Here is a 25,019-nt window from a genome sequence, read left to right as displayed (position 1 = left end):
TTAAAATATCTAAATATGGCTTAATTATAATGAGCTAATATATAAGATCACAAGGGGGTAAAAAACAGGGAAATAAAAATTGTGTCTCAGTGAGATAGAAATGGAGAGAGGTTATGTTGAAGGCCAATGTCCATTCCATTGTAAGCCAAAGGAGCAAACATCCACATCTCATCTGAGCTCAGTAACTGCACAAAATTAAACACAAATCCCATTTTATTTTAGTAAATTTCCTTTCTTTATCATTTTCATATGTATATCTCAAACAATTCAAAAACTTATGTAGCATTTGGTTTGTGTTACCTTGATTTGGAGCTGCAAAAACTTGACATAATGAACTGCTTCTTCAAGCATGGTACTGATATCAACCTGCCTCCATCAAATTCTTTCAAATTAATATAATATATATATAATTTCCCATTGAATGATGAAAAGATAAAATAAGATCGGGAGTTCTGATTCTGACCTTGGTTCCATTTGGAACAAGTTTCTGTAATATTCTCAATCTCTCATTGATTCTTTCTCTTCGTTTCTGCGAACCAAAGATCATAATCTGTCAGTAATTTGGAACATAACAATATATATATAGAAAAGAGAAGAAGAAGAAGAAGAAGAAGAAGAAGAAGAAGAAGAAGAAGAAGAAGAAGAAGAAGAAGAAGAAGAAGAAGAAGAAGAAGAAAGAGACTTACTCTGGCGTAGAGGCTTTGGGGATCGGTGGCCGACCCTCGGCTTGCTCTGCTTTTTCTGTTGATGCCACCGTCGGAGGTGGCGCCTGAGCCGCCGCCGTTGGCCTCCTCGGAACCATTCTCTTCCTGATCTGAATTATAACTAATGGAGCTTTGTCCTTCTTCCTCTGCACTTTCTCCTCTCCTCTTATCCTCTGTTTTCTTCTTTCTCTGCCCCTGCATTTTAATGTTATATATTCAAATTCCTTTAATTTTCTCCAAGTGAATTTGAAAATCACAAAAGCGGTTTTAATGTTAAAACTTTTGTAAGCTTACATGTGAGGTGATTCGAGTTTTCTTCTTCTGATTATCAGAAATATCTCCATTATTGACTTTCCTTTTCAATGCAATTGGTTTGTTTCCGGCACCTGCTGAATCTAGAAGCGGCGACGGTGGCGGGTGGTTACTTTGTGATACATTATTCTCTATTAATCTCCCCATGCCGGAATCATCCCCTTCGGCATCGACGGCGAGAGCATTATCGACTTCCTCGATTAAAACATCAGAAAAAAACTCGGACCCAAAATTCCTCTCATCAATTGGCATAAAAAAATCACTCGAATTCGGAATCAAAACCGAAGCACTAGAACAACTCCTAATGTCCTGTTTACAATAACTCTGCAAATTAGGAACAAAAGCATCCAATGAATAGAACCAGCTGCTGCTGCTGCCGCCATTGTTGGGCAATTGATGAAGCTCACTCGAACAACAATTAGTCATCGGTATATGGGTCTGATTTATCTCTTCCGATGAGAACATGGCGGCGAAAGATTCCCATTCCCCATCGGAAAAAACTCCCAAAGCCTCCATTTTTATTATGGAAGAAAAATCAAAGGTTTTGTGTTGTGTTGTGTGTGTGTTTGGGGGTTGCTTGAAATTGAGAGAGGTTTTAAGATGAATGGGATATTTATACCCAACGATGAGATGGGCAATGTGAAAAATATAAAATTTGAGTTAAAAGAGAATTTGTTTAATGATTGATTAAGTAATTGTTTAAGCTTTAATTCTATGTTTGTGGAATTTTATGATGGATTGGATTGAAAAAAAAGAGTCCAATGTGGGGGCCCCTCATAAGAAAGCAGACTCCAACTCATAGATGGGGCCAAAGCTTCATGCAATAATGAGTTTGATAATTTAGAAAATTACAATTATTAAGTATTAATCAATAGTTTTTCCTTTTCAATTATACTTCTTCTGACTTCTATCATTATCATAACCCTAATACTTAGACTCTAAACACATCTTTCCCTCACTTAAATAAATTTGGTATCTTTCTTAAATTATATGTGAAAAATTAACTATCATATAGAGTTTGTTTCAAGTCCCTAACCAATAAATCAATCTCCTTTAAATATATATCAAACACAACTTATTGTTGAAATTAGTCATTTACCATCTATATTTTGGCTAAACCCTAAAAAATATTCCTTATTTCTCAACTACTTAGGACGTGCAATATCCACAACGTTAGTATAGGTGTTGCTATTAAGTTGTAGATTTTTAATCATTGAACTTTAGTTAAGCTATAACTTATTTGGTGATTTAGGACGACTTCAACTAAACCGACTTAATTTTGATGCTTTAGCTTTTCGATTAGAGTTGTTCGCACTTTAGGCTTAGGTTTTTCATTTTTTTTATTTCTCCTTTTATTTCTTTTTTGTCCTTTGTCCTTTGTTGTTGTTTTTTTTTTTATTATTATTATTATTTTTTGTCATTTTGCATTTTGTTGCTACTTTCTCTCGTCATATATTTTGTTTGTTCTAAATGAGACTCCAATTTTGTTTTATTCGGTCATGGTTTGCATTACAAGAGAGAAGAATTTAAAATCACTGTATTTTCAATGGGAAGCAAAAATATATAATAATTTTTGTGTAAATATCCTCCTCATGAGATTAGAATCATTTGTTTTTTTTTTTTTTTTATTTTAATCCGATAAGGTTATGGGACATAATTATTCGAGAGGATATCTTTCCATTCTCCCTCGTACCCCTCACTATGCTTGTTCATATAATTAAATTAATTAGTGTCTTAGTATGGTTCTTAATAAGAGTAATTGCAAAAAAACAAAAAAGAAAATAAGAAAAAAAACTATTTATATTCCATAAAAGAATCAATTAAATGTAATCAAACGTGTCTTTTAAGTTCAAAAGGAGCATAACTAAATCAACATAATACTTGTATTATTCACTTTAAAAGTAAGGATATAATTTTCTTTATTTTACGTGTTTAATTCAATACTTTAAAAATCACTTTTTATGATTTTTTTAAAATATAAAATAAAATATTTTCTCTTCACTCCTCACCATAAGAGTTTTCAAATTCTAAAATAAATAAATTCCTTCCTTTTCACATTTTACATTTTAAGTAAAGAAAACTAAAACCATATTTGATATTATTCTTCATTTGTTATTTATAAAATAAAATACGTACGTCAATCATGTGTTTAGTTTTTACGGTTTAAAAGTAACATGAACATGATTATTTTCAAAATTATAAGATAAAGAAATTTATTGAATTATATAATTTGAGGCGAAAGTTAATTAATTATGAAATACTTATGTTACGTTGATGAAAGATTAAAAAAAAAAAAAAAAGATGTAAAAAGCATTAGTAACTTAAAAAAGAAAAAATAGTTAGGAAATGTTGATAGGAGGTAGGAATGTAATTTTGGTTTTGTTTGTGGAAGCAGAGATTTTGATGAGTGAAAAGGAAAAAGACAAATTTGTTTTTGGTAGTTGAAGGAAAGGAAGAGATAGAGATGAAAATAGGATTCATAAAATAGGTATAAGAAAATGAGAATTAGGGCGTTTGGTTTCTGCGGAAAGGCAAAGGGTTAGACTTATGTGTGTTTTGTATATTCTAAGAAAAATGTATGAACGTGGGCTGTCTTTCATTTTAATTATATATAACAACAAACTTACATACATACATACATATATATATATATATATATATATATATATCAATTAATTTTGTTTTTTTTTTTTGGGATAAACAATATTAAAAACAGGAATTTAATAATATTAGAAGAAAAAAGAAAAAAAAAAGAATTTAAAAGGTCAGCCACATCGTGGGGAGTCTCACTTTCTTATAAACTCGGACAAATTACCGTTAAAATCGCTTTTTGTCTAAATTATTTCTGTTTTTTTTTTTTTTTCTTTCTTTCATTCTTTCTAACTTATTTTTTAACACTTGGGATGTGATATTTATGAGTGACAAATAAAATAATCAATGTGTAACATCTTTTCTACATTCACACTAAACAATTTATTTTATCAATTAATTACATTACATGACTCCTTTCATAACTATTTTGGTATATAAATATTTTCAATTGAAAAAAATGATAAAAAGAAATTAATCGGTTTACATCTGAGTTTGGTCCAAAACTTTATCTTATATTCTATTTTACATAGGTTAGCTAAGATGGGTATAAGATGAGTACATAAATATAAATGTTATAAAACAATAGTAAAGTTTATAGTATAATTCCCCTTCAAGCACAAAAAAACTCAAATTATTAAGATATGTACATATAGTGGAGTATGAGAACATAACATTAAAAGTATAAAAACAAAAATATCTTTGGACCAATATTTCAACATGTGTAATTAATTCAACTCAACAACTTAGCAATAACTTAACTGAATTAATGGGCGTGTTTCTTGCGGTGGTTTTGTTTGTTTATTTATTTATTTTCCCCATAATGTAAAACTTAATTTTCTTAATGTCGGCTTGACCAATTAGCTCCTTCAAATTTATCTATATAGTTTTTCCACCTTGTAATTAATTCATTTATATTTCCATTATTCATTCTCAATTTAATTTCAATCCTAATTGATATATAATATATATATATATATATATATATATATATATATATGAAGCATACTCTTTGCTCTCTATACTTTTATATAGAATAGTACTATCGTTAATTTAATTTCCTCTATTGTGAATACAATGATATATATTAATGTTAATGTTTGCATAACATGAATAGATTATATAAATAGATCAAAAGAGATCCAGCTGTAATGGTAATATAAAAACCTAAGATTTGAAGCCGACAGCACTTAAACTATATGCAATATTATCCACTCTAATTGACTAAGACAGCAGCTAAATACAATTAATTAAATTCATTAGACTAAGATAATTTAGTTACTGATCTAGTGAGTTTCAATATGCATAGAGTACATCATGTTGTTTGGCTTCTAAAGTCAAAAGCAGTGTTTCAATACATAAACAACCCATGTAATTTATGTTTACTTTTTTTATTTATTATATATATATTGAGTTGAATGTAGTTTGTTTATTGAAGCCACACATTTTGAATATTGTCTAAATTACAGTTGCCCTACGTTCGACAAGTTTTGTGGGGTTTAAATTTATGAAAGAAAAATATTTATTATTGTTATTAGTATGATAAAGAAAAAATGAATTGACTTAGGGTTGTAATAAACCATTTCTTTACATTAAAAACACAAACTATTGTTGTTCACGTCGACTTTTGGTAAGTGAGTATTATTTTAAATTGTGAATGGAGATTATATATATTGAAATGTATGTAGGAGGTTCGGGTCAAAATCAAAATATAGCAAAAAAAAACTAACCGAAATAATAAATATTTTGGTTGAATTGGTTTTGTTTAATTTTACTTCCATTTGAGTTTTTTGGATTGAAGTTTTATTCTTCTTACCCAAAAGTTCCAAGATGAAATCAGATACATAAATCCAATAAATACAAAAGATTTTCTTTTCATAAATAAAATGAATAGTTATGGAATGGGAATTAATTTGAGTAATTTATATAAATTTAACTTAACCATGGAGTCAAATCAAATGTGCTGATATATTATATTGTAAGAAGCAAGTCAAATGAAAAATATTAAACCTTCAAAAGTCTCCTAAAAAATAATCTCAAATAAAGAATTCAACTAATTCACCCTTCTGTTAACAGATGGAAACATAAAATGTGGCATATTTATTGTTCAAGACACACACTTAATTACTTTACCGACAATATTATTTCATCAAGGATAGAATACACACACACACACATATATATATATAGACATAATCGAAATTTAACAGTAGGGACACAGGTACATAATTCAAAAGGGGGGCACTCTTCTCAGCCGCAGATTCCGCCGCGTCTGCCGGTTTGGTCTGACTCGAGTCGGACCACCATTTTTGTTTTATGTTCGGGAATCACACCGCCCGTTGCACGACCTTTCAAACCAAACCCACGCCTTCCCGATATTATTTCTTAACCTAAAATTTTAAAATGATAAAAGGAAGAAGAAGAAGAAGAAGAAGAAGATGATGATGATGATGAAGGTTTAGAATCCGATTTTATTCTTGCCAACTTGGATCGGACGATTCCTATTGGCTGCCTGCACGTCCACGATCACTTATTTGGAAAAAAAGAAAAGAAAAAAAAGAAGAAGAAGAAAGAAATTAAAGGAACAAATAAAAAATTTAATTTTCTTTTGTATTTTTCTGGAATTTTCTGCTCACCAAAGACATTCCAAAATGAATTGATTTTTCTTAATTTTCTTTTAATTTAATATGCGTACGTGGGAGTGGCGTCTTGGGAATGATCCACGTGTGATTGATTGGAATTTTTTTGTCCAATTGGGATTCTCATTCTTTAGACAATTCCACGTGTTATTCCCCTTGGCCCATTTATGCTAATTTTATATTAATGTGAAAATTCATAATCATTGAAAGAGAAAAAGAAATTAGATATTGTATTTTCTATATCATATCCGTAATCTACAAATTTGGAAGGGACAAAATAATTCATACATTATTATTTTACTCCATTTTAATTTACACCTTTTCTAAGGATTGTGTAACACCAAGTTAAAAGGAATCTAAAACTTATATTTTGTTGGTGAATTTACTTATCTTAAAATTTCTGTTTATTTATACATAACTTTTCGTTTAAACTTCTTTTAAATCAAACTTGGTTATAATAGCATATACATTAGCTCAACTTATTAAGGATTATTTTCATACTATATACTCATTTTTATGGACCATAAATAAAATGTTATAAAACATAAAGTCGATATGCGTAATTGCTTGTCTAAGTGTTTATTACATTACGTGTCAATTGTATCAAAATTAATCTATTTTACGCCTACCACATTAACATTTTATAGATTAGTGTATTATTAATTATTTAAAATATATCCTAATTTGTTAGAATAGGCAGAGAATCTCTTCGAGAGAGGTGGAATTGAATTTAATTGAACTCGTTAAGCTTTTGAATTGAATCTAGAAATTCTAATTTATCTTAGCATTATTTATTGTGGAGGGACTGTTGGTTCTTTTGTAAATTTTTCTAATTTCTAAAATAATTCTAGAGAGGATAACACAAAACTACGTCCATATATATATTTTTCTTCTTCTTCCAAAAACTTAGTTTTTGTTGTTAGGACAACCCCTGAATATTTCTACAATGGTATGATATTGCTCACTTTGGACATACACCCTCATGACTTTGTTTTTGGTATCATCCTAAAAGACCTTATATCAATGAAGATAGTTGTCCTCACTTATATACCCAAGATCATCCCCATCTAAGGGATGTGGGACTTTGGTCGAATTCACATTTGTCTCTTCTTTTTGCAAAGTTCTTTCCTACCTTTGTCTTATTCCTCAAGGATTTATGTTTGATGGTTGAATTATTCTTTCATTTGTTAAGAACTTAAGTTTTTTTCTTAAAAAATAGAAAGAGCACTATTCTCAAAAGTTTTTGATATTTTCTAAACATGTCGACTAAGTTGAAAATAAAAATTCCAAAAAAAAAATCCACACTAATATTTATAAGGAATTTTGTACATATTTTAAATTAGTTAGATCAAGACATTAGATATATATCTGATCGATTAAAATGGTAGACGTTAAAATCTCTACATCATCGCATATTATGCTTCACATAGTTTACAAATATTAGTGTTAATTTAAGCATATAATTCAATGGAAAAATGTGCCAATAATTTTTCTGTTTAAGTTCTAACCTCACAACTGTGTTACATAATATCAATATATCATATATATTATAAATCTATTTATTATGCATACTCATTTTATTATTAGTTGAAAATTTAATAACATAATTTTATACAAGCTAAGTCTTTTCTCCAACACAAAATCATATACAACCTGCCCAAGAATCAAATGATGTAGGGGGGAACAAAATTTGCTATGAACAACATTGCTTCGTATAAGATATTTAATTTCCTTAATAATGTCGATTTTTATTTGATGTTATATATTCATATATTTTCTTCAAAACAAACGTGGGTTTGTTTAATCTTTTTTAGTACCAAGTCATAGTAAGATCCAATCCAAAACCATTCCCATACAATTGAATATTGCCCATGCATAAGCAACTTTCCTATTTTTATATATATATTTTGTATATATGTCATATTTTTCCCTAAAAATTGAAAATCATACTATATATATACACATATATACATTTAATATCTACAAATAATATCCCTATATCATTAATTGCTTACCTCATTGGAAGCACTCTACCTTGTGTTTTCTTTTTTTTTTTTTTTTCTTGTTTTTTCTAAAATAAAACATAATCTTCTATATATATTAAATTTTCCATGATTGGGTTCATAGAACTTGCTACGGATGCAATTTGTACCAACTTGATTTAGAGTTAATAGCACAATCTAACAAAATAATTCTACAAAATCAGCTTAAAGATTTGATTGATAGATTGTTTAAGTTGTAGGAGTGTAACTTGCAACTATCCTATTATTTATCTACATTATTTTTCATATAGAGATTAAGCAAAAATGTTTATAATAAAAATATACGAACTTCTCTACTACCATACACCTCCCTACAATTAACATTTTGTTGATCTTAAATTTTAATGTTAAAGAGATCTTTCTTAAGATCCAAGTGGTATATTTCTCAACAACAAATCTAATAAACTAACTAAAGGTAATACAACATGTACCCTTATCTAGAATGATATGAAAAAGTTGATTCGATAAAGAGTCTTAAATCAAAATAAATTTTATCAATTCATTATTCTATTCTTTGTCATAAATTTAATACGAGATAGTTAAAAAATGAAATGAATGCGCCTAAAATGAAAGTTCGTGAGTATAGAAAATTAGATTTATTCCATTATTTGAAGAAACGATAACATATACCAAAAAACGTACGAGAAATATATATTATTATACATGTTATATTTAGAAAATTAAATTTTGTAGCGAGTTTTCAAAAGCCAACTATGTCATTATTTAAAAATAAAATAGATTATTTTTTAAATCAACCAATTTTATATATATATATATATATATATATATATATATTATAATAATAACAATAATTATTATTTTTCTTCAAAATATAATATTAACGAAGGAAGATTGTTTTAATTTTTAAAGGGCCACATGGCTCTCAAATATTCAACAACGTTTTAGGTTAATCTAAATAGTAGATAGAGCTTCAAAAGTTTAAAATATTTTTTTCTTTAGAAAAAAAGGTGTGTAAATTTTTTTTCTTACCATTTTATAGGAATAATTAAACTATCCTGACCACAACAGATAATAAAAAAACTGTGAAAGAAAATTGAAGAAGAAAAATTATGAACGATTTGGTACAAGATATATTATATGTTAAAATGAAGAACGTTATATTATTAAGTCATGTAACAATATTTCATCCATTATAAAAATTTTGAAGTGTATATACATAATATCAATTTATAACTATTAGTAATGATTTGTTTCAATTAAAAATTTATAATTGACATAATATTCATTAATATGCAAATTAATGTACCATAATATTCATATACATAAATTACTCATGTATTTATTTCAATTTTTTGACAAAAAGATTTTAAAAGAAAGAGGTTCGAACATTTGACTTCTTAATTAATAATAGAACTATGTTTATATTCGATATTATATATTGTCCACCTTCAACCGTTGTCAAATTACATCTTTTTAATAGTGGAATTTATGTTTTGTTTTATGTTTTAAAGGGAGAAAAATAGAAATCCAATTCGTATATACGAAAGAATAAAATCTGGAATCTAACATTTATAAAATCAAATTTAAAATAATAATAATAATAATAATAATAATAGAAAAAGAAACTGCCAATTCTTGTAATTTTTCCATTGAAGTATGAAAAAGAAATAAAAATTTATTAAACCCCAAGTGACAGATATATATAAAATTAAAGAATCCCAATTAATTTACAAAGTGCATTCCTCATGCATGGAGTTTCAAAACCCAAATATATTTCTTGATTTTTTTTTTTAAAGTTGCAATGTTGTAGTTTTCTTATTTAAAAATTATTTATTAATTAAAGCCACGAAATTTCAAAATAATAATAATAATAATAACAAACAACGCTAAGGGTGCATTAATTTACATTTTAATTATAATCGAATTGTAAATTGGTCAGGGATTGGACTATTTTACATATATATATTTTTTTTCAAATGTGATATAATATAAATTAGTGTTCTATGTCATTTAAAAATATTTTAGGATAATTTATTTATAATAACGTCAAGTTGTCGGATTAATTAAAAAATGATATGGGCATGGAAGAAAGTTGTATAAAGAGAACTCTTAACTTTTAAAAATTGTATTAATTGTTAATCACAGACCTAAATTAATTATTCCATTAATAATTGTGTTTGTTATGATATAATGGATGAAAGTTATATAATAAATATTAATTCCATGTTGGACGGTTTGTTTGATTTTGTATACCTAAAAAACATTGTTCAATATGAAGCAAGCCCATGGCATTTATGGTTTTACATAAATAAATAAATTAGTTCTTTTCCTATTAAAAGGTAATTTATTTGTAATGAATTTGCAAATACTTAATTTTTAGTTTGCCTACGAACAAATCTAAATCTAAATGCCATCGTATTCCTTCTTTCATATATGTTTAAATTTGTTCACTAAGCAACACAATACAAGACAGAAATTTTTCATTCATAAGTTTAACAAAAAAATCTATAACAGATACGAAACAAACTTCATTAAAATGAAAATCTTCGATGTTAGACTGGATAATTGAAATGATGGGGACAATTAATATTGATGATTGAACCCAAAATGCAATAAATAATATTTGGTACTAAAAAAATATTTAAAATATGTAAATGGTAAATAAACAAGTACTTGCTTGGATTTCATTAGTTTAAAGAAACAATTATAATAAAATTATTATTATGACCTAGGCCTCTAAACCATTATTTATGTATAAAAATAATTAATGATGAAATGTTTGTTCCTGAAAGAGTAAGTATTAGAAGTATTTGAGAAAATAAAGTAGAAATTACCTCCATCCATTATGAGCATTTTGCATAATTTAATTGAACAAACAAGGAGACTTACAAAACCGAATATTGCTTTGGTATGGGTGAGAATAGGCATTTTTATTCGATGAAAACTACTCAACTGCAAACTAAAGAAGTTTCAGCAGATATTCAAAATTAACGTGAACCACTTCTCTCTCACCTTCCAATCTTCAACAGGTAGGCAGAAAAGAGACAGCAGGACCAATTAACAAACAACAAATATATTACCACCAGATTAAACAAAAGCTAAATACGGTCTCCACGGATCTTTTTTTCTTCTTCTTTTGTTTAACCTCTTCAACTCTCAAAACAATACCAACCCTTTTATTTCTAGCCAGACTCTCCGCTTCAAAATTATGGAGTACTTTGAAACTTCAACTTCCAGCAGCCATACAATCTTAGTACCACCATTTCCAAACACGACATATTGCATATGATCATCCCGCTGCATTAACTAGAACAAATAGAGGTTTGTCTCCCAATCGTTCACGGCCCTGATAAAATGCCAAGGAAAAATGGCAGAAGTTCATTTCAAATATGAGAATCATAATCACATCATAAACATGATAAAACTAGACAAAAGTCTAGTACAAGGTTCTGATCTGTTCTCAGTTTTTCGCAAATGCATACCTTTAATCCATCCAGCTCGATCACACATGCACACTCGACCACCTCAACGCCAACTCGCTCTGCCGTATGCAGGTCAAAACCAATTAATATAAACAAACACAAGATTATGAAAAAATATTGCTCAATAAGAAAAGTTATAAAGAGAAGGATCCCATCCACAGAGCAGCCACAAAGGGTTGAATCAACAGAGAATTATCATTTCTCAGCAAATTCTTTAGTAACATAAGTTAAGAAACTGAGCAAAGTTTGTTCAGAAACTGCAGCATGATAGTTCCCGAAATTACATATTCGCTATTTTGGTTTTGGCAAAAGCCAAGGGAGCTTGAGATCTCCCCTGCCCGTAAAAGCTGAAGAACAGACATGCCAAAAGATGAAAAACTACACCATCCCCTCACTGCCTATAACAGGATTGTTGCCTCCTAACTAACAGAATCATAAAGGGCCCCACAAATCAGCAAAACTCTAAGCAACGCTCATGCCCACATAACAACTTTTATTCCTAACTCATTACTTCATTTTGCTCACACCATTTCTCTTTCCTATTTCTTAAGGTAAATACTTTTCTAATCCGGGGTCAATCACATCACTCATAATAACAATTAACCAGAACCAACGAATAACCTGAGGCCTAGAACTGAGCAAGTTTTGAATATCACAGACAAGATAGGCAGTGTCATTGTGCTAAATACCAAGTGAAAACAAGGTGCTTCCTCGTTTTATTTAGCTGGCCAGTTCATGTTCAACAAATAAGTAATATATCCACTAGAAAGACAGAACATTGGCTTTAAAAGTAGCCTACCAAGTAGACTTATAGCTGCACACAAGGTTCCCCCAGTTGCAATGAGATCATCTATCACAAGAGCACGTTCTCCAGCTTCAACAGCTCCCACATGCATCTCAATTTTATCAGTTCCATACTCTAAAGAGTACTCTTCTGAAATGACTTCACCTGTGAAAATCATCAAATGAATGCAATTAAGATATAGAATCGTGATTTGACTTCTATTCGAAGATGGAAGAATCATGGACAATAGCCCAGAGTATACCAATATTCAGTTTACTAAGGCCTAGGTTGATAACTAATTTGTTTTTAGTTTTTAGTTTTCGAAAATATGTCCTTGCTTTCTCACAATTTCTTTACTGAGTTTTCATCTTTCCTAAGGAAAGTTTTCAATTCACAGCCAAAATCCACAAACAAAAACTACTATTATTGGTTCTAAAAACTTGACTTTGATTTTAAAAACAACCCTAAAAGAAAGATAACAAAACAAAGAAACTCATAGGTGAAAGGAAGTGTTTATAAGCTTAGTTTTCACAAAATAAAAAAAATACAGGGTCATCAAACGAAGGTGATCAAAATAGCAAAAATAACTTCAACCATTAACTAAAACTTGAAGTTTCTTGCATTGGAAAGAGATTAACCATCCAAAGCATTCGGATTGATCATTCATTTACCATCGGGGTCATAGAAAGCTAACATCAAACGTGATACCATATGCATGTAGAGTTTTTGTCACATGCAGAAACATTTTGCTTGAATCGGTAGCTGAAAGTAGACATAGATTCAGAAGGGTAAGTTGTACCGGGCAACTTCTTGGGTTTTCTCATGGGCACGAATTTTGCACCAATAGCCAGAGCTATCGGAGGGCCAAAAATGAAACCCCTCGCCTCAATTCCTGCATAGGAAAAAAGATCAATCAATGGTTAAAGTTAAACCACAAAAAAACTTCGCCCCCGGATGAAAATGATCCTTTTGAAGGTAGAATTTACCAGCGACGACAGAGATATCCTTCCCTCTGTACCTCTCCACGAACAAATCGATAGTGTCCTTAAAGGCCTTTGTATCAAGAAGCAAAGTTGTAATATCCTGAAACAAAATCCCTACAAAAAAAAAAAAAAAAGGAAGAGGAACAAGAAAATCTATTTAGCTCAAAACTTAGTACCAAACAATACCCATCACACACGAACAAAACCCAAATGAGCATGACAGGAAAAATGGATCTCTCAGCCTAAAAATGACGAATCGAGAACAAGATGAGCACCTGGTTTAGGAAAATCCGGGATAACTCGAATGGCCTTGGAGATTTTGGGTATGCGTGGGTCTTGTTTATCGGTGGACGCCATTTCTTGATCCGGCACCGTCTTCCTCACTGCCAAACAGCCGCCGGACAGTCGATCAACACAGTTTCACGAAGGTAAAACCAGAGAGAAAAGAGAGGAGGGGCAGCGGCCAATACGGAAAAGCAACCATAGGTTTAATTTATTATTTATTGTACAAAAAGTTGGAGGAAAGAGCGTTTGACAATCACAACAGAGAACCCAAATGACCAAAATGCCCCGCCATTACATAAAATTCTTACCCCAATTACCTGAATTCCCACAAAGAGGAATTCGATTTTGACCTGCGTCGACGAATATTGACTAACACAAGAGACGATCGAGAATTCGAATTACCATTGCATCGCAGAGGCGAGAAGGAAGATGGATGCTGTGGAAAGTGAGTCAAGAAATGTGTACGACAAGACGAGAAAGCGCCGCCGACGGCTGTTGAGGGAGAAGCAAACAGATCAGGAGAAGGAGTGAAGATCGCGGTGGTCCTGTAGTAGTGGGAGGGTGAGGGGGAAAGAGGAAGTGAGGAAGTGAGATTGAAGACTGCTTTCATCGCCGGCTCTGATTTGATTTACAAACTAAAACGCAATAAAGAAGAAAATAGAATTGTGGAGAGCAATTTGGTTCGATGAATTTTGCGGGTCATTCCAATGTATGCCACGTGGAAATTTTAACCAATAAAAAAGTGCATCATTTTTTTATTATATATATACATATAAAAGTCTTTTTTTTAAATTTCAAAGGTTTAATCGATACTGTTCAATGGTTGGTTTGTACTTCTTCAGAGCTCGAATTAGTTTAAAAATTTACTAAACCTTTGATAATGGTTTGATTGAAAAATCCAATTACTCTTACTTACCGTACCGACCCTATGAATAATGGGTGACTAACCAAGACCAACTCAACACTCAACTACCCTATTAAAGCATGGTGGATATATCGAACCTAATTTTGAGGAAACTAATGTCGAAGTTTGTTTGCATGGATTTGTTAAGTTTGGTATATGAAACTATATAAAAGCTAAGAAGATGCTACCAAAACTAGAAAAACCTAAATTTGTATTTTATGTATTTGGTTTGTGGGTAATATATACACACAAATAAAATAAAATAAAATATATGGATGAGATGAGAAAGAAAGGATTGGCATCAATACTTAATTAAGTCCACAAGAAATGTGGAGTCAGTAGTCACTATTCAATTCTCAACTCCTTATTGACAAAATAGTTTGCATAACTTTAATATGGTTTAGGTACATACTTCTAACTCACCAATCAAAATTAATATTTAATTCCCTCCACCTCACGTGTAAATGTTTAAGATAATTAAGTGGCTAATGTTATGTTTACAAATTATGCCAAAATGTTATTTGAAACAGTTCTTCAAAACAAGATTTTACAACTGCTTAATTATGATTTCTTTTCTTCCTCCCTTAGACAAATACATATGGAGGTATAGTTGGGGGTAGGTTGAAATGATAATATATATATATTTATATGATGCAGTTGAGGCACCGCCACTTGGTAGTTATATTTGAGGAGAGCTAAAAAAAATGTAAGAGAAACTCCCAAATTGTGGAAGGCAGCCTCTCATTTTTATTTTTTGATTTAATATTTGCAACTGATCCAAGTTGAGTGAAAGGTTCTAAAGTATTAAAAAAACCGCGTTTTGCCATTTATGACTAAAATTCAATTTCAATACTTTGACTTCTAAATTATGATTCAACCATCTCCCATGATCCCAACCTCACTGTACAAAGAAAATCAAAAGGTGATATCAATGAATGTACATTCTAAACCATCACAAATTACTTTGTTGACATGGTCGAAGTTATAAGTAACCATATGCAAGAGTTGAAGTGTAAGTAAATCTCTTATTCAATTTCTTGTCCTTGTACAAAGAAAAATGTATGTATGAGATGCTTTCAAGAATATGAAGTTGAGTAGTACTAAAAAAAAATACGACCTTCTAGTCAAATGTAGAAGTTTGGGTTATATTAGTTGTATATTAGATATAGTGGAATATTAAGTGGTAAGGCGGTTGAAAAGTCAGCGCAGCCACGTCCTAATAGTTTGACCGAATTTGATCCGCCGCCGACAATCCCTTGAACCAAAACGTGCTCACTCTCTTGTTATATCTTGCCCTCCATCTTCCTATCACTCCTCACGCAACTTCCTTCCTTTTTTATTCTTCTTCTTTCTTCTTCTCTCTCTATAAAACTCCCCACTTCCCTTTCCTTTCTTCTCCAAATTCCCAATTCCCAATTCCTCTGAATTCTCAACCTTCTCCTTCAACTATGGCTCTCCAAGCTCTCAATTCCCCAACCATGGCCGTCGCCCCTCCCACCTTTCACTTCGATGAAGTCTCCTTCCTTCAGCCACTCAAGCCCTGGGCCAAGCGCAAGCGTTCCCGCCGCCCATCTTTCGATGATTCTCCCTCTGAAGAAGAGTATCTTGCTCTCTGTCTCATCATGCTCGCCCGCGGCGGTGGTGGCAGCGGTAACGGCCCTCGTTCTCTGCCGGAGCCTACCATCTCCACCAAGTCCGTCTACAAGTGCCCCCTTTGCGATAAGGCATTTTCCTCTTACCAAGCTCTAGGTGGTCACAAAACTAGTCACCGGAAACCCACCACCGCCGACGATCAGTCCACGTCGCTCTCCGGTACCACGTCTAACTCCAGTGGAAAAGCTCATGTCTGTAATGTTTGTCACAAGTCGTTCCCCACTGGCCAGGCCTTGGGTGGCCACAAGCGCCGCCACTACGATGGCGGTGCTAGCGCTGCCGTGAATCACCAGAGCTACAGCGGGATGACGTTGACATCGTCGGAGGGAGTAGGTTCGACCCACACAGTTAGTCATAGCCACCGAAACTTTGACCTGAACATCCCGGCGTCGCCGGCTCTGTCGCCAAAGCTCTTCTTCCCCGGTGATGAGGAGGTGGAAAGCCCTTTGCCGACGAAGAAGCCTCGGTTCCTCTGGCTACCGGAACCGGAGATCTCGCTGAATTAGAACGATTCTTTCCCGGATTGGGAAAAAGGGGTTGAATCAAAATTCATAATTTAGTTGAATTTTTATTTTTATAAAATTAGTTTAGGTGATTTTTGGGATATAGAAAGAGGGTGAAGACAAAGACATGGTTCGGTTTGGAACTTTGTATCACAGAAAAATTCAATTAATTCTTTTCTTTTTTTCCAATTGGGAAGATTCTTTGCACTCACAATGCTTGAATTATGCAAGTGGAAACAGAATTCCCATCATGACAAGCCCCAAACCCTACATGTGAGTTGGAGTTGGGGGTGGGCTTATTCAATGTAGCAGGAAACATAACTAACTCAATTGGGCGATTATTGGAATTTGGTAAATTACACTTGACTGTTAAGACATATGCTCTCAATATTTTATCGAACTTCATATCATTATTTTCTCGACTTATATAGAGTCGACCCTTCTAGAATGGACCTGAGGTAGAGGTGGCAAAATTTTAAATTTCTTCTCTATATTATCATCACAATGTATGAATTTGACTTGTTTTGGTTGGAATGCAAAAACTACAGGCGTTCTATGCTTTAACAACACGCATAACCAGTCAAAAGGTGCTTTCATACTCACAACCACAAGCTCTATTTCCCTATTCTTTCACAAAAACCAAAAGTTGGAGACCAAAAAAGGCAGGGAGGAAAATAAAGCAATGAATGATAACTACATCATTAGAAATTTACAAGAAATTTTGCCCTGGCCTTCTCTATAAGAATGGAAGTACATGAATGTTGAAAATTTTGATCCACTTTTCAGCTTATGGAACACTCTCATCACAACTTCTATGACAGACTCTGTCAGTGGATCTCTTATTTCTTTTTGTTTCATGAATTCAAGTAAAAAGAATGGGTTCAATTTGTTGGCTTCATCTTTAGGTCTAATGGTGCAGTCGGCAGATACCTGTTCTTTGTCCTGCTTCTCTATTGAGCTGGTGTGCGTTCTAATTGCAATATGTGTGTTCTCAAGCTGAATTCTTTTACCTGATAAAAAAGGGTTTTTCATGTGTGAGAAAGAAAAACTGGAGAGAGAGATAAGAGAATGAGAGAAAGAGGATACACAAAATGATACCTGCATGGATGCTACTGTAGACAACAGATCGTTGCACTGATCAAGCAACGCACGCTCATTTGCATTAACATCAGCAAGTTTTGATACAGCAGAGTTCAAATCTCCAACCTATCATCATCAATAAGAGATGCTTTTTTTAAGCATGTACGTGTTTAAGCTATGGATTCATTTCAAGGTATTATTGACAAGTGTTTAAACAGAAGAAAACTTAAAAGACCAGTCCTGCTTACTGTTGTTGATACATGAGTAAAACTGTAGTATTTGTATCCTAAAATTAAATTATAAAGGACAATAGCAAAAGGAAAATCCAGCTACTAGACTACATAAATGACAAAGATGAATATAAAAGCAACAAGCATCAGATCGTGGAGGAATTGTTACCTTTGATAGCCATAAGCTTAGGGATGGTGTCATTGCTTGCATCACATCAACCGCTGAACAAATAGCATCCTTGACATCTTGGACATCCACCTGTGATGACAAAGATAAATGCATTAATAAACAGAGAATGAGGAAACAAACTTGATGATACACATTCATACACGAAGACGGCACGCACCTTAGCCCCTTCATCAACTGGCAAGCGGAGGGTTCTAGCTTCCAAAGCTTCAGTAATACCAGAAAGAGAGCTTGAAAAGTCTTGATCCAGAAGATCCAACTCGTCCAAACATGTCATCTACATTAGTAAATTACAATTAGTCTAAATATGTGATAACATGAGAGAGCCATACAAGCCTAAGGTGGTTTTCAAGATAACAAGATACACAAAGAGAGGAGAGTGGGGAAAGAAAGCAGACGAAGCAGCCACATATCTTACTTGAGACTTGAGGATAGAAGCCAGCTTTAGTTGGTGCTGTAGTGATTGCAACTCGTGTCTTTTGGCTATAACAGATTCACGCAGTTCTGAAATACCATTCCAAGCACTGAAGAGGTTTCTCTGACAAAAGAAACGATTCAACAATATAAGTATAATAGTTTGGACTCCTCGAATGATTGATTCAAATTTCCACTAGAAAGGAAAAGATCAACAACTACTTTCAAAAACTAAAGCGGAGAAAGTGACGAATCATACCTCAGCATTCAATTGCTGGACAGAAGACGTGATATCTGCTTTAGCATTCAGAAAACGCCACTGTAAAAGCCTATTGTACAACATCTTCAATGAATGTGCATCAACCATCCGGCTATCTCCCATTTTCGCCTTTCGAGCATCATTAGCAAAACTCAAAGTAGATGGTGTGCTGCCCCAGCTATTACCAAACCCATTTGTCACTGAGCATCTTACACGAGATGGACTTCCTTTTGAAGGTGATAATATGGATATGGATGATGCTAAAAGCTTACTTGGGGACGCAGGACCAATTGAAACTTGAACCGGAGACGACTGCTCCATATTGTTATTAGCAACCTGGCGAGGAGATGATGCTTGACTATCAATTGAATGCTTCTTGGAAATATTTACTTTCGAAGGTAACGCTTTTGCTCCAGTGTTTTTAGATGACGGGGAACCCAGCTCTGGTTGCCGTCGCAACCGATTGTTAGTCTCCTGCCAGACTCTTGCCGGTACTACAACAACTCGAGGGCCACGCTGTCCTTTTCCGGCACCACCCTCCTGCGTTCCCGAATTACTAATACAAGATACGCTATCAGAATCGTACGAAATGTCTAAACTACTAGCCGAAATTCCTTCAGCAAGAGGCTCTACCGCCTTCCCCAATTCTACTTTTCCAGAATCAGAACCAACTCTTCCATCAAATGAAGATCTGTCTTCGGCAAACGAATTCTGCAGAGCTCTGACTACATTCCCAGACACACCAGCGGCCTTCTTCCGATCATCCACACAATCCAAACTCCTGCTCATACAATTCGCCTGCCGGTGACTACCCTGCCACCGCTGCTGATCTACTGGCTTCATATTCTCAGTTTGATCGGCTCCGGCACTGCCCCCAGTACCTCTAGGCGTACCCTTCCGAACACCAGGCGTCGGTGCAGGCTTTGACTTACTCACCTGCAACGGAAACGATTCACCTTGAAAAGAAACCGATAGGCTTCGCGTCGAATTGAACAACAGCTTCTGAGCTGCGGACATCTCACCCCGACCATTACCATGACCAAATCTGAAATCCAACGAATTAGGATGCGGACTGCCTCTGTGCGGCCTCTCCACGGATTCCGACCGCCTGAACGAGGATGGCATCGGAGTCAGAACAGTCGCCGAAGTAGATGTTCCAGAAACCGAAGGGGAGGGGCATCGTCTCAGAACCGATGCAGAAGAAGACGAAGAGGAAGATGACAAGTATCTAGAAGTGACTTCTCGAGATTTAGGCCGTCGTGCAGCGGCACCATGGTCGGGATCAGAAGGTAAAAGAGGCGGTCTCATAGAGTTTTGAGAGTGAGGTGCTCCCTGAGACTGAGCCACGGTTTTAGGATTCAACGTCGTCGAAACAGCAGCAACCATTATTCCCGTTCAAAAGTCCCCGTCTTGAAACCCTAATTTTTCACAGGAAACCGTCTCAACATGAATCCGAACAAAAAAAAAAAAAAAAGAAAACCACCACTTTTCCCGGCAAGTAGAAAGTAATGTCAACAAATTCAAGAGGAATCTGAACGGAGGAACGGAATGTCTGCTCTGAAACGTAATTGAGTTTTCTAAAAAATGACCGTTGGAGTTTGGCCGGAGAAATACAGGGAAGGGAAATGAGGTTGAGGAGGAAATGCACAACGGTCATTGACGTCACTGTTCTTTTTATATTATTAAAAAAAACCCACCCTAAATTTTGAAAAAGGAGGGGGAAGGAAGGTTTAATGACTACTCGCGAGTGTATGAGAGCTTAATACTCGCGTGGCTTGGTTGTCACGTGTCAGAATTTGTGGGTCCATGAGAAAATGCGCGTGAGGACGTGTTATGCGGAAAGACGTTTAAAAGAGACCGAGTCTAGTGAACGTTGGAAGTGTGGGTCGACGTGGATCCCGATCTCTATCCAACTAGAGACGTTGTGAAAAATGGCATCTAACAAATCTTCCTTTATTTTTAGGGCAAATTCTAGTGTACTTTAATTTTATGGATTAATTGCCTTATATTAACAAATGTTTTTTTAAAATTAAGTAAAACTAAGTAAATGCATAAAAAGTCAGAATAAATGCATCTCAATTTATGTTATCTACCTCCATTTTCCCCCAATTATGTTATCAAAGGAAAAAAAAAAGAAAAACTACTTAGTAACTCAACAAAGTTTAAAATCACGATATGAATCTACTTAAAAGTTAACGGACGTATAGAAATTTAGTTAACCCAGGTCGTATTGTCGTTGAAGTGAAGGAATCAAATTTTTGACCCCTCCACAAGCTTCAAGAAATATGACTCGAAAGAAACTGTGCTCAAATGTTTTGAGGAATAAATATCACGTACCAAGAACATATAAATTCATTGCTGGTTCTGTATGAGTCTGACATATCGCCATTAAAATTACATAACCAAAGAAACAGCAAATGCACTGCAGGCTAGGCCGTCACGCGAGTTAAGAGAAGTCCTTGAATTGAAGGGCCTCTCTTGCAGCATACCCAAATTAAAGTGTTGCATGTGAATTATAAGGAGCCATTCACAAGTAACATAAAAGGAGCAGTCATATTTAAAGTAACATGTAGATCAATTGCCAAGAGTAATTGCTGGTGCAAAAAGAGCCGTCACATTTTCAGCTACAAAATCAGATTGAGTCATTTAGACACATCTTTTGGCATAACACATAAATGAAACATTTGAATCATATTCATGTTTAAAGAAAATCCAGCCAAGTAAAAGAGTTGGACTTACCAAGCACTGTTCTAGAGAAGCCTACTGCTTCACAGGGGTTTTTTTGCCTAAGAAGATGAATAAAAGAACTGTTTCCTGAAAACAGAAGGGCAGCGTCTTCAAATCTTCTACTGCTTCAATTGATATCAACTGCTTTTAAGCTTGCCATGTATGTCAGATAAATGGTCCAAATATATGCAAACGAACTGTTTGCCAATGGCTGCAAAATCAATGTTCCAAAATCGAATAGTTACAAAAGGAGCTGATAATTAACAACGTTAAGCGATCATATCAGAGATTCAGTGCAGCATCTCATCTCTGATACGTCATTCCTTTATTATGTCTGTATGCAATGAGTACTGAGTACATACCTGTAGATGAACGGGGATAAATTTGTATGTGAGAAAATCGCAGACTGGCCAAAACAAAACTCCATTTAACAATGTTGGAAGCAAATCGCGCTTTAATCTAGCAGCAATCTCGCTGCCACTTTCACCTGAATTTGGACATAATGCATTCAGAACTGTACATGAATGTGATAAGAGTGGTATAATATAGTGTTACAACTATAAATAATATTGTTCACGGATTATGAGAACCAAATGGATTATTTGACAAAAATCATAAATCATCCACTGAACATACTTTGAGAGGATGGTGGTTTGATTTTAAGGAAGGTTCTAAGTCTGTAAAAGCCCGTACGACTAAATGATGACTGCAACAGGGGATTTCAGCAAAAAAGACTCAAAATTAGCAGATAATTAAAAAATCTACATGGCCCACGTCGTATTAATGTTTCCATGAGCTGGGAAAACTGAAGTTGGAAAAAAAAACTAAAAAGAAGACCAAACATATTCAGTTTCCAACGTCCAAGCAACACATGTTTGGTCAGCTTGATTTCACAATTTTCCATCCAGAATAAAAGTAAGTCAGTCGGTTCATTTTGGTTGGTTTTGGTTGGTTCCAGTTTCCATGAAGTTGGTTGTTGTAACAGTTTTCAAAATTTCTTCAACTAATATGTCTGCTTGGCGTTGGACCTATTGGTTCTGACCAAATATACTCGTTGGAAAATGGAAAATTGGCACCGAAACCAACTTCTAGGAAAACGGAACCAAATATAAATAACCCACTTACCCCTAATTCTTCAAAGGGGGCCCCATAAAATTATAGAACTTCATTCTCAATAAAATTATGAGCTTGATGAAACCATGTGGCAGTCAACAAAAGTCTCCAACCAAAGTAAGAAAAGTGTAACAAATACTACTTAAGCTGAGTAACGCAGAGGGGCTAAAGCACTACCAACTGATAGTAATAAGACGCTAATTTCTGCACAAAAGACCAAGGCCCTGAATTGTATTTAAAACTTAGTTAAAAGCCTATCTTAATCCACACTTCAAAAACACCCAAAAATCCAATAGAACACTCCATCAAAGTTCAAACCATCTAATGATGAAGTTGAAGAAGTCAAAGGTGGTGATCAACAAATCCCGCCAACTATGACTAGACATTGAAAGATTATCAATAGTTCTAAAACTTCGCTTTCTAGTTACCTTGCAAAGATGCATTATAGGAGAAGAAAACAGAGGTTATAATAGGTCCATACACAGCCTGGCCCAGGAAAATCTTCCTGAAAGTTGAAAACAAATCTCGTGATGGAGAGATTGTAGACATAAAATTAAACCACAAATGCTGTGATGGCCCCAATATCAACAATCCGTAAGCAGCCATCCGTGTTGTCCTTATTAAGTCAAACGAGCCAGAAGATGACAATGTAATCGTCTGACAAAATTATATGTAAACAACACAATTAGAATACAAAATTAACCAGAACAAGAGGGTATAAGAAATGTAAATTTCAATGGGTGTTGTTAAGTCAATTTCGGGTTTATTGCAAAAACTGATGAAAAATAGAACAATTGAACCAAACTCATCAATTAGGTTAAGCAGAAGTACAAACAGCCCAAAAAAGGAGGCATTTTGTGTCATCCTTTTAGAGAAGAAAGTCTATACTCTAGCGTACTTTAAAATTTTTTTTGATTTGTTCATAATTTACACGTGCCGCGAACCACAGAGCAACAAATGAGATATATCATATTCTACATTTTCAACATAAATCATCTAAAAAATAAACCAGCTGAACAGATGAGGGCATGAATGACATCTGCCCATCCTTTAAAATCTACAGTATATATTACATAAATCATAGAAGATGTTTAAAGTAGTCTATTTGTCGAACTAAATAGTGTCAATCAGTCAATGCACCAAACTTCTGGTTTGAATGCAACTTGAGCTGTACTAAAATGTTATATGCATTAATACATGCAACCACTCAAGATTCCGAGCACATAAATAGCAACCCATTTGGCTTCTACATTGAAATGGTTGTACTTGGGTTTCAATTTCTTTCTTTAGATATACAAATGAAACCTCAAACGGTGCATTTAATTCCCAAACGACTAAAAATTATGAAAGTGAATTGAAAAGAAACATAAAATTCATCTTTTACCTGAGAGGTTAGGTCAGCAGCCGCATAAATCAACGAAGCAGTGATACTTTTAGTGATGAACGGGTGAGTGTCAACTTTCCTCAGGTACCACCCAACAAATCCAATCCCTGATTTCGCTGAAGACGATGAAGAGAATCGATGCTGAGTAGGTGTGGAGAAAGATGGGGAAGAAATTTTGCTTTCTCTGATTGTGAATCTCATTGGAGATGAACCGAAACTGAAATACGCCCTCCATTGAATCTTAGAAGATACAGAAGCTTTGGTGCTTATATTGATATTGGCAACCACAGGCAACAGAAGCCAGCTACAAGTTCGACGTAAGCTATTCATTGAATTACACTAGCTTTTTGGAGATTCAGTGATTTCGGGAGCTTGGGTTCAAACTTCAGTGAGCGAAAACGAACTCGATGTCAGCCATCAACGAGGTATTCGCGCGCTGCCGGATCCATGTCTAAAGCTCACAATGGCACAAACCATATCCTCGAAAAAGGGCCGGGCCCAAATTATTTTATGGCCTAAATAATTACGGGCCCAAATTAATATTATGTTCTTTCAAAACTCATCAAATTTTCTTAATCTTCTTCATTTTCTAAACAACACAATTTGAAAGAAAAAAGTTATTTTTCTTCGACATATAGAAATAGAAATTACTCAACTTTTCGTAATAGATTGAATATTATGTTATGATTGGTGAGTAGTTGTAATTTAAAATCCATTTGTTGTAGTAAAAGAATAAAATAAAAACTTGAAACCTATTTCATTTGTCATTTAAATTTTGTTCCAC

General features: G+C 33.7%; 5 protein-coding genes across 8 annotated transcripts; 1 reads left to right on the top strand and 4 right to left on the bottom strand.

The window, feature by feature from the left end:
• LOC103487843 (putative transcription factor bHLH086) lies at window positions 1-1,579 on the bottom strand. Its single transcript, XM_008446341.3, has 5 exons — window positions 999-1,579; window positions 687-899; window positions 464-529; window positions 301-366; window positions 1-185 (listed from the first exon to the last, which is right to left on the bottom strand). Exons 1-5 carry the CDS (start codon window positions 1,530-1,532, stop codon window positions 87-89), a joined length of 978 nt encoding a protein of 325 aa, XP_008444563.1. The 5' UTR covers window positions 1,533-1,579; the 3' UTR covers window positions 1-86.
• Window positions 1,580-11,158: 9,579 nt separating this feature from the next.
• On the bottom strand, window positions 11,159-14,464 carry LOC103487844 (adenine phosphoribosyltransferase 1, chloroplastic). 2 transcript variants are annotated; one of them, XM_008446343.3, is made up of 7 exons: window positions 14,184-14,464; window positions 13,772-13,879; window positions 13,500-13,610; window positions 13,313-13,405; window positions 12,529-12,678; window positions 11,730-11,788; window positions 11,159-11,593 (listed from the first exon to the last, which is right to left on the bottom strand). In XM_008446343.3, the coding sequence occupies exons 1-7, from the start codon at window positions 14,389-14,391 to the stop codon at window positions 11,537-11,539; spliced, it is 786 nt and encodes a 261-aa protein (XP_008444565.2). In that variant the 5' UTR covers window positions 14,392-14,464; the 3' UTR covers window positions 11,159-11,536. The 2 variants fall into 2 exon arrangements, with proteins under 2 accessions (XP_008444565.2, XP_008444567.1); XM_008446345.3 differs by having other exon boundaries at window positions 14,090-14,224.
• A 1,543-nt stretch (window positions 14,465-16,007) lies between these two features.
• LOC103488537 (zinc finger protein ZAT10-like) lies at window positions 16,008-17,218 on the top strand. The gene has a single exon (XM_008447335.3). The coding sequence runs from the start codon at window positions 16,134-16,136 to the stop codon at window positions 16,842-16,844; it is 711 nt and encodes a 236-aa protein (XP_008445557.1). The 5' UTR covers window positions 16,008-16,133; the 3' UTR covers window positions 16,845-17,218.
• Window positions 17,219-17,414: 196 nt separating this feature from the next.
• Window positions 17,415-21,498, bottom strand: LOC103487846 (QWRF motif-containing protein 2). Of its 2 annotated transcripts, XM_051082422.1 has the most exons (7): window positions 21,349-21,498; window positions 19,012-20,429; window positions 18,757-18,876; window positions 18,499-18,615; window positions 18,321-18,410; window positions 17,940-18,047; window positions 17,415-17,851 (listed from the first exon to the last, which is right to left on the bottom strand). In XM_051082422.1, the coding sequence occupies exons 2-7, from the start codon at window positions 20,395-20,397 to the stop codon at window positions 17,792-17,794; spliced, it is 1,881 nt and encodes a 626-aa protein (XP_050938379.1). In that variant the 5' UTR covers window positions 20,398-20,429; window positions 21,349-21,498; the 3' UTR covers window positions 17,415-17,791. The 2 variants fall into 2 exon arrangements, with proteins under 2 accessions (XP_050938379.1, XP_050938378.1); XM_051082421.1 differs by lacking the exon at window positions 21,349-21,498 and having other exon boundaries at window positions 19,012-21,061.
• Window positions 21,346-24,680, bottom strand: LOC103487845 (uncharacterized). Of its 2 annotated transcripts, XR_007819528.1 has the most exons (5): window positions 24,236-24,679; window positions 23,280-23,508; window positions 22,101-22,225; window positions 21,751-21,949; window positions 21,346-21,635 (listed from the first exon to the last, which is right to left on the bottom strand). XR_007819528.1 is itself a non-coding variant. In XM_051082424.1 (4 exons), the coding sequence occupies exons 1-4, from the start codon at window positions 24,563-24,565 to the stop codon at window positions 21,866-21,868; spliced, it is 768 nt and encodes a 255-aa protein (XP_050938381.1). In that variant the 5' UTR covers window positions 24,566-24,680; the 3' UTR covers window positions 21,346-21,865. The 2 variants fall into 2 exon arrangements, 1 of the variants encoding a protein (XP_050938381.1); XM_051082424.1 differs by having other exon boundaries at window positions 21,346-21,949; window positions 24,236-24,680.
• Between the last annotated feature and the right edge of the window lie 339 nt (window positions 24,681-25,019).

Source organism: Cucumis melo, chromosome 3 (genome assembly GCF_025177605.1).
Source record: "Cucumis melo cultivar AY chromosome 3, USDA_Cmelo_AY_1.0, whole genome shotgun sequence".
Taxonomy (NCBI): Eukaryota; Viridiplantae; Streptophyta; class Magnoliopsida; order Cucurbitales; family Cucurbitaceae; genus Cucumis; species Cucumis melo.
The sequence above is the reverse complement of the archived record's forward strand: the minus strand, read 5'-3'. Positions and strand labels throughout refer to the sequence as shown.

Coding starts and splice junctions, on each gene's coding strand:
- LOC103487846 (XM_051082422.1), bottom strand. CDS start 20,397: ATGGTTGCTGCTGTTTCGACGACGTTGAATCCTAAAACCGTGGCTCAG. Junction 18,877..19,011: donor TCCAGCAATTGAATGCTGAG/GTATGATTCGTC, acceptor TTCTTTTGTCAG/AGAAACCTCTTCAGTGCTTG. Junction 17,852..17,939: donor CTACAGTAGCATCCATGCAG/GTATCATTTTGT, acceptor CTTTTTTATCAG/GTAAAAGAATTCAGCTTGAG.
- LOC103488537 (XM_008447335.3), top strand. CDS start 16,134: ATGGCTCTCCAAGCTCTCAATTCCCCAACCATGGCCGTCGCCCCTCCC.
- LOC103487845 (XM_051082424.1), bottom strand. CDS start 24,565: ATGAATAGCTTACGTCGAACTTGTAGCTGGCTTCTGTTGCCTGTGGTT. Junction 22,226..23,279: donor CTATAATGCATCTTTGCAAG/GTAACTAGAAAG, acceptor GTCCAAATTCAG/GTGAAAGTGGCAGCGAGATT. Junction 21,950..22,100: donor TTATCCCCGTTCATCTACAG/GTATGTACTCAG, acceptor TTGATTTTGCAG/CCATTGGCAAACAGTTCGTT.
- LOC103487844 (XM_008446343.3), bottom strand. CDS start 14,391: ATGAAAGCAGTCTTCAATCTCACTTCCTCACTTCCTCTTTCCCCCTCA. Junction 13,406..13,499: donor GGATATCTCTGTCGTCGCTG/GTAAATTCTACC, acceptor TTTCCTATGCAG/GAATTGAGGCGAGGGGTTTC. Junction 12,679..13,312: donor AAAACCCAAGAAGTTGCCCG/GTACAACTTACC, acceptor TGATTTTCACAG/GTGAAGTCATTTCAGAAGAG.
- LOC103487843 (XM_008446341.3), bottom strand. CDS start 1,532: ATGGAGGCTTTGGGAGTTTTTTCCGATGGGGAATGGGAATCTTTCGCC. Junction 530..686: donor CCCAAAGCCTCTACGCCAGA/GTAAGTCTCTTT, acceptor TTTGGTTCGCAG/AAACGAAGAGAAAGAATCAA. Junction 367..463: donor TTGTTCCAAATGGAACCAAG/GTCAGAATCAGA, acceptor TGATGGAGGCAG/GTTGATATCAGTACCATGCT.